Raw genomic sequence first — 10234 nt, 5'->3', positions numbered from 1 at the left:
ATCAAATAAATCAAAATTTCATTTTTAATTAGCTTTTTATTTGTAAGTAGCCGTGTAATAAGAAGAATAATGTACAGTCAAAATATCAGGATTGCCCTTTCGAGATTTTGTTATTTTTATTTTATTACCGGCTGATTGTAAATTATCCCTTACTTAACTGAGATGACATGAATTACATATATCTTAGAATACATCTATGAATAAACAGCTTAATGTTACTTTGTGACTACTATTTTTTTATAGACAACAATATGAAATTTGCAAAATAGACCTTAAATGTGTAGACATCTCATGAGAATGGAAACAAAGCTTTCTGGAATACGTGTAGAATACATGTCTGTTCAATGGGTTGCACCGTATATTGTGCTAACTTGTGTTTTTGTCCACTGGAATATTTTTCCAAAATATGTGTTTTCAATATAGTGTCAGATTAACAACTGACAGCGTTGTACACAACAGTACAACCCATTGAACAGGCTTTACTGAATCTACCATTAAAAAAGACCATAAAAACGGTGTTCTACAGTAGGATGTTGATGAAGAAATAGTGTTAAAAGATTCAAGAAAGGGGGTGCAGTTAATAACTGAGGTTAACCAAATTGTGGAAGAATATTATTGAACAGCGCTAAGAAAAAAACTAAATTTCAAGTAATCAAATCCAGATAAATAAATACATTTGTTGAAGCAATACTTAATAATGATTGTGTCGTTTGCATTTAACTATGCACTGATATCTTGGGTTAACTTGTAGGCATGGTGGCTATGCCATCTCTATCTAGTTTAATACAATATAGGAACAAACTAAAAACATGGCTCTTTCTTTACACTGCGTAAAAAAAAAAAATCTTTACAAAATCGTTGTACCTACTGCTACCATGGACAAGGCAGATTATAAATTTGAACCCCATCTTTTTGTGGGTGTTCTTAGCCCGAGCTTCACAGTGTGCTGTCCTCGAAACAATCTTTTGAAACATGGAGAGAAAACTAGAAAGTCAACAACAAAAATAGACTGGAGCTGGGACTGAAGATAACAGCAGTTCTAAAGATTCCAGTTAGTTGATCTAACTCTTGATAGACTGCGACCCACAGCGGAGTTCCCAGTAGAGGGTTTAGTGGTTATTACTCAACAGACTCCTCTTTAAAATCAAGGCACCGTTCCTAAAGGATGTGGTGGTGATGTCAGGCCATGTTTTTGTTCTCATGTTTAAAGGAAAAGTTCACTCAAAAACTAACTTTGGCCATTATTTTTCACCTTCATGTCTTTCCAAAATCTTTTCTTTTTTTTAGCGGATACGAGTTAGACGTCAAAATTTCAGATGGTTCCTTACACAAAGCTATATGTGGCAGTGTTTTAGTACTCAAGGCTGGACTCTTTTAAGTTGTCATGCCCAAGGAAATATTTGGACTCGCGCTCAACCTTCTTGTGGTCTCGAATACAATACTGTCATATGGCTTAAAATATAGCGCATGATCCATATATAATGTTTTGTTGTTGTTGTTTGTCCTGAAAACTGAAAGCCATGGTCACTATGAACTAAGAAATACAGTTGTCTGCCAATTTGCAACTGTACAATCTGTGTTCTACAAAAAAGAAGAAAGTCACATGGTTTTCGTACAACAATAGGGTGAGTAAATAACCCAATTTCATTTTTGAGATCCAACTATTTCTTGTAGGAGTGAAGGGACACATTAATTACTGATATGGCCAGTAGAGAGTGCTGCAGGTTATGTTTTGTGAATGGGAAAAACTACACAAGCATTTAACTCGATGAAAGAGGCCAAATGCACTATGCATGAGAGTTCTTTGCTCAACACAATGAGCACATAAAAAGAAAACATGTGTCTAAATATTCTAGTGATTACCGGTGAAAACGATATAAAGCACAAATTTAACGGCAACGTCTTTTCACAGTACTGAAACCACCAATCGGGTGTCTGCATCTCACAGGACATTCTAGAATCAAATCTGCTTGATTTATAAAAGCAACAATTGCCATAGCTTGGTTGTTCCTGGTTCATGAGTGCAAAATGAGTGTTCTGCTGGTCTTCCCAAACCGTTATCTGCATGATTAAGACCTGAAGACTCCCTCTGGATGATTGTCCTGAGAACCTGCTCTGGCCACGGTCGAGTGTGCAGGTGGCTGAGAGGTTCGTCAGCAGCTAACACACAAGCTTTATTTCCTTTATTTCTTGCTGGTCCTGTTTGTGTTTGTTCTTTTGATTTTCTCTCCTTGATAGAGAGTTGCTCTTGCATTGTGCTTTTCTCCAGCCCAGCAGCACAGCATTACACCACAGCACACGAAGTCTGAGTGTTTGTATTTAGGCGGAATCAGGCAAATGGAGGTCATAAGGCCACAGTGGTGCAGGGGTGTTTAAGTTTGCAAGGCAGAACTCCTCTATTCAGCGTGTAAAACTCCACCAACTGGATCAGGTCTGTGAATTTGGTGGCGGCGTCGTCAAGGCTCAAGAACATTTGACCATCTTCTTCACACTGGAAAATGTAAAACATTTATGCATTCTGAAATGTGTCAGGCTGCAATTTAAAAAAGCATTCTAAACTGTCGGCTTCTATGGTAAGGTTTCTCTGCTGGCAGAGCTACAGTTTTAAAAGATTCTTGCTGAGCATGTTAATATAAGTCACGCTGACATATTTATAGCCAGATACCTGATTAATAACACAGTTTAAAGGCTCAACCTTTTGAATTTTAACTCTATCACCCTCCTGAAGTATTTTGAGGTTTGTTACAGGCACAGCAAAGCAAGAATGCTTGTTATGTACAGTGTGCTATGCACTTGCAATGCATTGGCCCAACATTTGCATTTGTGACCTTGCATAACGTAAGTGCCCTTTCAAGGGAACTTCTAACTGCATCCTTTAAGGGCCGCTATTGGGAACACCTCGTCGTGACCCGTGTCTGAAGCATACATTGAAAAAACACCAATGAGTTGGACAGCGACAGCCTCTGACGTCACTACTGGCGCGACTATAAACAGGCACCGGGAGAACACATCATTCTCTTCTTCGTCTTCACTGACTGTTCTGTTTGAAGCATGCATCTGAAAGAACTGGTAAGAGTGATCTTTCTCTGTCTATCATGGCGACTACTAGCAAGCGTTTAGACAATGTGTGCATCCGTGCATCTGTTTTTTCCCCAGAGCACTCCAGCATTATTTCCACAGATCGAGCTGATGACTCTCAAACATACTGTTTTGAGATGCACCATTCCATCTATGAGCTGCTCTATCAGAGTGCCATGAGTTGTGCCCTTTGTTGAGTTGGTAAAAGCCCTGTTCGTATTGGGTGCCACTCCACCTATGTACCCTCGGATACCTATCTAAACAGGGTGTTGCTACTAGAGATCTGTTGAGACAGCTCCTTCAGCAAGCTTGTGCGAAAGCAAGCAGTAGCCTGTGTGACAGGCAAGAGTTGGTATAAAATGCTAGGTTCTTAGCCGTATCCCTTTAAAGGAATCTTTCCTGATTCCAAGCCTTCAGTTCTACCCTGGGCCGAGGCCTTAAAAATTAAGTTGGGTATGTAGCTTAGGCCTTTGGCTGTCACAGACAGCCGTCTAAACGTCCCAGGGGCAAGTTGGTACTTAGTGTTCGCCATGATTCTTGCCTGCACTCCCCTCAGCATGGTAGCGTGGGTATACTGTTCCCCATAGCAACCCCTAGAGGATGCAGTTCGAGGTTCCCTTGAAAGGGAATGTCTCAGGTTACGAATGTAACCATGGTTCCCTGAGTAGGAAACGAGACACTGCATCCTCTAGCTCCCTGCCATGCTTCGGACACAAGCTTCAGACGAAGAAGTGAATGACGTGTTTTCCCGGTGCCTGTTTATATTTGCACCAGTAGTGATGTCAGAGGCTGTCATCGGCCAACTCGTTTGTGCTTTTTCAATGTATGCTTCAGACACGAGTCACAACGAGGTGTTCCCCATAGTGACCCCTTAGAGGACGCAGTGTCTCGTTCCCTACTCAGGGAACCATGGTTACATTCATAACCTGTGACGTTTCTTGTCTTTCACACTCATTCTCAGCAAGGTAGTATTCAAAAAATCTAATGCATACTTGGAATACTTGACTCCTTTAAAGATATGCCATCATCAGCACACAGAGTTCATATGCTACATGTTTTGAGTGTAGTAAACTAAAACTATAAAATCTTACCGGTAAAATCTGGAAATGTTTGATTTTCTGGTGATGACACATTGTAAGTACAAATGCCTTAGGATTGCTCTGGCTATCCCTCAAGAGAAACATTCTGTTGCACAAAAAACAATTATGTGTTAAGTATATCTTGTATAGTCAGAACACAGAATCATCCAGAATGTTGTTGAGAAGAACTAATGAGCTAATAATATTTTTCAATATTATTTAACTAATAAATATGTACCCATCCACTCTGCCCTGCTGATGGATCATCTTGTGGGATTCCTCCCGTGAAATACGACCATGAAACCACAGCTGAGTTCTGTGGATAACTGGATCAGAGGACATACAAAATGTCTTTAAGACAAAGATGATGGTGAGCACGTTTCATATTCAGAGTACTGTGCATATTCAATGTTATCTTTTCTTTAAAGGCATACATTACATATTCTTTAAACACAAGGATTTTATCATTAATGAACTGTTCTTATTAAGACAATGATGTAATAGTAATTTTGTTTTACACCTTTTTTAAATCCAATTTACTTTATTTGCATTACCAGCTAAACTTTGGATTTGTACTAAACATAACACCATTTACATTAAAATAAATTAATTATTTTATTCAGCAATAATGCATTACACTGATCAAAAGTGACAGTAGGTCGTTTCACTTTGTTGCAAAGAATTTACTTTAACTTTCACTTGATTAAAATATAACATGAACCATTGGTTCCAACAAAACTGTTTTTAAAATTGATAAGTAATAAGCAATGTTTCCAAACCAGCATATTACAATAATTTCTGAAGGATCACATGATATTTATTGCAATTTGCCATCCATTTATAATAATTATTCACTATTTTACTGTATTTTTGATTGAATAAACATAGCCTTGGTAAAAACAAAAGGCTTCTTTAAAATACAAAATTAGGCATGATAGAGTAAATATAAATGTAAAAAAGTTAATATATGTCAAAATACTCATTTAAACACTCTAGAAAGTACCTCCGCTTAATGATGAGGGGTGTAATGGGCTGGGGCTTCCTAGTATATTCATACGCTGACTTCTCTTCTGAAAAAAGATAGGGAGACATAAACCACACAGTCAATCAACTTAAAATGCTCTACATCATGCTAATTTAATTACAAAACAGTATCTGTATTATCTGTGTTGAACTGGTAAACACTGCTTAGAAACATGATTTATATTATCTCTGTAATTCATCTAGATCAGGAAAGAACATCTGGTAGATATTTTAAAAATCAAATATCTAAACAATCAAAACAAAGAAGATCATTGGAACCTACTCTCCAGGCATGTCCCTCCTCCATGGCAGCACTCTGAGCCTCCACAGGATTGTCAATCACTCGGCCTATCCTCCCTGAGAAATCCATGGCTACCAGAGAGTTCTCTGAGACACTCCTCTGGAAAAGAAGATCGGAAGTTACAGCGACTTTGTTTGACACATTATAGATGTTTTGTCTTTTGCTAATTATCTAGTCAATATCTAGTACATGTTCTAAACGAGTAAGCAGAAGTTAAAACTTTTTAAGCATAACATAAATATTCATGGATTGATCTCTGGTATTTTTTTCTAAAATTGTCAGCATTGCATAATATCCATAGGACAGGCTGTAATAATAACTTCACTGCCAACACTTGAACAATCATTCCATAATTTGACATCATGGCCCACATACTGACACGTCTGATTAATGCTCCATCTGTGAGGTAGAGAGAGAATGCAGGGGTAGATTAAGTGAGTGAGTGTCTTACCACGGGTGCTGAGAAGTGTGAAAGCAATGTTTTTCGCTGCTGGGGGATCTTGTAATTTTGATAGAGTAAAATTCCATACTATAAGAAAAAAAAAAAAGTTAAACAGTTGAAAAAATAATTTTACCCTTTAACAAAATACCACAATAAAACATAGATTTGTCATTTTCCCCATTTCAGTACACAATATGTCATACATCATTTACGTCTAATGCATAGAACATAACTGCATTATGTTTGTCACAGATGCTCTAGATCAGTCAAAGAAAGGGGTCTAGGTTCTAGATCAGCCTTAAAGTGTGTAAAAGTTTTAGATCACCCTGAGAAAGAGTGCAGGTTCTAGAACAACTAAGGAAAGAGTACATGTTGTAGATCAGTCAGGGAAAAGGATATTGGTTTTAGATAAACCTTGAAATGCATATGGGTTCTAGATTGGTCAGGAAGAAGGTTTAGATTCTGGAAAGGATGCCACTTCTAGATTAACATATGAAAGGGAGCAGTTTTTAGAATACCCGTGAAAAGCAAAGCAATGGGTTCTAGATTAGTCAGGGAATTAGCAGCTTCTAGATTAGCCAAGGAAAGAAGATTTTATATCAGGCCAGGAAAGGAGGGGTTTCAGAGTCAGCCTGGAGATGGTGAGCATTCTAGATCAGTCAGGGAAGGTTAGCAGGTTCAACTGCAGATCAGTTAAGGAAAGGGTACAAATCCATAGATTGGCCAGGGGCAAAAGGTGTGGATTCTAGATCAGCCAGGAAAGGGTGGGGGTTCTAGCTCAGTTAGCTAAAGTTTAGTTTCCAGATGAAGAGTGCCCTTTAAAACTTCCCGTAAAAAGAAGAGGCATCAGATTATTCAGTGAAATTTGTCTGGTTCTATATCATTCAAGGTAAAGGTTAAGGTTAAATAAACCAGGGAAAAGATGTGGGGTTTTAAAACAGCCAGGGAATAAATGCGAGTTCTAGAACATCTAAGGAAAGAGTGCATGTTGTAGATCAGTTATGGGAAGGATATTGATTTTAGATAAACCTTGAAACTCATATAAGTTCTAGATCTGTCAGGAAGAAAACTCAGATTCGGGAAAGGGTGCAGTTTCTAGATGAGCATATGAAAGTGTGCATTGTTTATAATAGCCATGGAAATCAATGTGATCTAGATTAATCAGAGAAATAAGCAGCTTCTAAATTAGCCAAGGGAAGAAGAAATTAGATCAGGCAAGAAAATAAATGGGTTCTAGATCAGCCTGGAGATGGTGAGCATTCTAGATCAGGTTTTCAGTTTCAACTGCAGATCAGTTAAGGAAAGGTTACAAATACTAGATTGGCCAGGAAAAAAAGGTGTGGGTTCTAGATCAGCCATGAAAGGGTGTGGGTTCTAGCTCAGTTAGCTAAAGTTCAAGGTGAACCACAGAGAGGGTGCTGAGTGCACCCTTTAAAACTGCCAGTAAAAAAGAAGAGGTATCAGATCAGTCAGTGAAATTTTTCAGGTTTTAGACGTAAAGGTTAAGTAAGGGAAAATGTACATCCAGCTGGTTATTATCACAGAATAACCCACGACAGTGTTGTATCACCCTGGTGGGGGTTATTCTGCGATAACAACTGGCTGGATGTACATTTTCCCGCTTATTACATGGCTACTTGCCACATAAGTAAATAATTAGATACAAAATATCGAATTGAGTTGAAGTATTTGAAAGCAAAACTTCCATGAAGACAGCAGTTGCGAGCAAGCGGCAAGTTCAAACTAGACGGACGTTTGACCACTTATTCCACAACATTTCACCACATAAATAATTAAGGTAATAAAAGATTTATTTGATTTACAATTTAAAAAAAAAATCTTACCAGTTTGTTAGTTCTTTTATAATCCATTAAAGCGTACAGAACAATCGTATCAAAATGGCAGCAGCTGCATTTGTATGAAATAAAAGCGCGAGTCCGCAATACCAGGATGACATAAATTATATGTACACCATTTTGAATCAAGTTTTAATATTTTATAAGCTAAACAAACGCAAAGATTCCACCACGAAAAACTGTTCCTAGCAAGAGTACAGGGCCGACTTCAGTTACCCGTATAAGCCTGTGTTATCATCTTTTATTAGCTGTGTTATCACCTTTGATGTATGTCACGTCACTTTTACCGGTTGTATTCGAGGTATACCATAATGCCGAATGTCCCAACTGAACGATCAGAATCAAGTATTCTACAGAGCCATGTAATAAGGTTAAATAAACCAGTGAAAAACTGTGGGTTCTAGCACAGTCAGGAAAAAGGCTCAGGTTCCAGATGTAACATGGAAAGGGTGCAGGTTCTAAATCAGCCAGGAATAAGGCACAGGTACATTAGCCAGTGAAATGTGGTTCTACTACCAACCTTGAAAAGTCTGAAGGCCGTCATCCAGCATGTTCTGCTCTGCTCGTCCTCTGCACACAACATCCTCAGTTCTTTCACTTCATTCCTTACTTTGTTAGGCTGCAAAAAATCATAATGCACAACATTAGTCACTCTGCTACTAAGACTTAGTGAGATGTTTAACTGTGTTTTTCTGCAATGCGTAAACGCTTTTTAGACTGAATTTGTTAAATCTTTAACATTTAACTTATCAGAGCTTATCTGATTTAAGTTCTCACAACAGATCACATAAACTTACTTTTATGCAGAATTCAAAGTCAGTCGGTGCATTGTGCAGCTTTCTCCCTGTTATTACTGTAAAGACATTGCTGTCCTCCAGGTCTGCTAGTAGCTGTAAATGCCTGGGCTCCTGTGAAAGATCAGCCAACAGCTCATGTCATTTAATGGATAAGGAGGGGAGAGGGCACTAAAAGAGCACTCAGAAATGGGGGAGGGGACAGTTCTAACAAACACCTGATGACATTAACAGAGGCTTGTACATGATGCAGACTGGTAAAACAGACTAGGTTTTGTTTTATAAAAATAAAGCAAGCTAAATTTAGGTTTAGGGTTGTCATTTCACCAGTATAAAAGATAACTCACCTTTGACGTTCCTTTTGTTGAGAAGTACAACCCTGACCGTCTTAAAAACACATACAGTTTCTTCCATGATTTCCTGCCCATTTCTTTCACATACAAATATCCCTGGATCTCAGGACAACTGTTGGAGTTTAAGAAGTTCTGAAGGTAAAAGAAGAAAATAATTGAAAGTTCGATAAATCAAAAATTTTCTTTTCTGTGTGAACTATTCACAACCAGGTTTTAACAACGGTCTGAACGTGCAAATAAACCTAAAACTAAATATTTACTAAAAATTTTAAACTAGGTATCCAGGAAGGTTATGGGGGACTCGAGGAAATGAGCTAAATCGGACTAAACGTGTGTATATTTAGAGAAAGGTTATTTAGTAAAAAAAAATAACTCATACTGTAAATGTAATACTGTAATTAATCAGTCAATTGTGAAAAAAAAAAATCTGTTGTATGTAGCATATCTTTTTTCACTAACTCAGTTGTCAGCTAGATTATAAGAGAGGGGTCTTATCTTGTAAAAAGGCAAAGATGTGTGGGCTGATGTTAGAACAGTGGGTGATGGGAAAGAGAACACGTGTCAGTGTTGTACCTGCAGGAGCTGAGATGGGGGGATGGTCCCGTTGGTTTCCTGACACCAGGCAACCATTTGCTCTGGGAAGAAGTTCTGTAAAAAAAAAAAAAAATAAACAAAAACATCTTCTCTTAGTGATAGACGATATTTACATTAAGTGCAAATAGCTATAGATTCTATTTTCACTTTGTTAAAATAGAAGGATTTTCTGCTATTTTACTACTTTTTGCAAATAGTGGAACTTTTCTGCACCTCAGTATTGTAGTACATTATTAAACAGAATGCAATGATAAAGAACTAAGTGTAAATTATCATTTTAATTTTAATTATTAAATGGATGCCACCTTTTCGGGACAATAAAGCCCTCTCTACACCTATCCTAACCCTACCTGATACTTTATTTTCAACTTTTTAATTTTTATTGAAAATAAATGCCTTTCCAATGAGATTTGAAAAGGGTCGATCACATCAAAAAGACTACAGCACACGCTTTACCACCTACACCACACTGAAGCTGATGTTTGACAACCATCTTTTGTAGTTTTGACTACCTCAATCACACGCTGGTGGGCAGAGTTAGTGTAAATATTTAAATATAAGTGCCATTTGCACTTAGTGTAAATAGACACTCCCTTTAATATAACTTTTTACATTTACATCTCAATGTTGCGTGTGAATGAATTCAACGTTACAGTATATAAGTCTTATTAGTTGTATGATGCTTATTAAGTGAAAAAAGTCTACTACTAATAC

At 37.6% G+C, this 10234-nt stretch overlaps 1 protein-coding gene across 4 annotated transcripts in view; it reads right to left on the bottom strand.

Annotated features, from left to right (window-relative positions):
* Positions 1-721: 721 nt before the first annotated feature.
* Positions 722-10234, bottom strand: part of grb10b (growth factor receptor-bound protein 10b) — a 122231-nt gene continuing 112718 nt past the window's right edge. For all 4 annotated transcript variants that reach the window (XM_059567344.1, XM_059567346.1, XM_059567345.1 and 1 more), the window contains exons 8-17: positions 9500-9574; positions 8921-9058; positions 8577-8687; positions 8300-8398; positions 5933-6010; positions 5464-5580; positions 5161-5227; positions 4396-4483; positions 4170-4263; positions 722-2491 (exon numbers count right to left, since the gene is read on the bottom strand). In XM_059567344.1, coding sequence (XP_059423327.1) covers positions 2345-2491; positions 4170-4263; positions 4396-4483; positions 5161-5227; positions 5464-5580; positions 5933-6010; positions 8300-8398; positions 8577-8687; positions 8921-9058; positions 9500-9574 — 1014 coding nt within the window. In that variant the 3' untranslated portion in view covers positions 722-2344. The remainder of the gene's footprint in view (positions 2492-4169; positions 4264-4395; positions 4484-5160; positions 5228-5463; positions 5581-5932; positions 6011-8299; positions 8399-8576; positions 8688-8920; positions 9059-9499; positions 9575-10234) is intronic.

The sequence above is a fragment of the Carassius carassius genome, chromosome 15 (assembly GCF_963082965.1).
Source record: "Carassius carassius chromosome 15, fCarCar2.1, whole genome shotgun sequence".
Classification (NCBI taxonomy): Eukaryota; Metazoa; Chordata; class Actinopteri; order Cypriniformes; family Cyprinidae; genus Carassius; species Carassius carassius.
The sequence above is the reverse complement of the archived record's forward strand: the minus strand, read 5'-3'. Positions and strand labels throughout refer to the sequence as shown.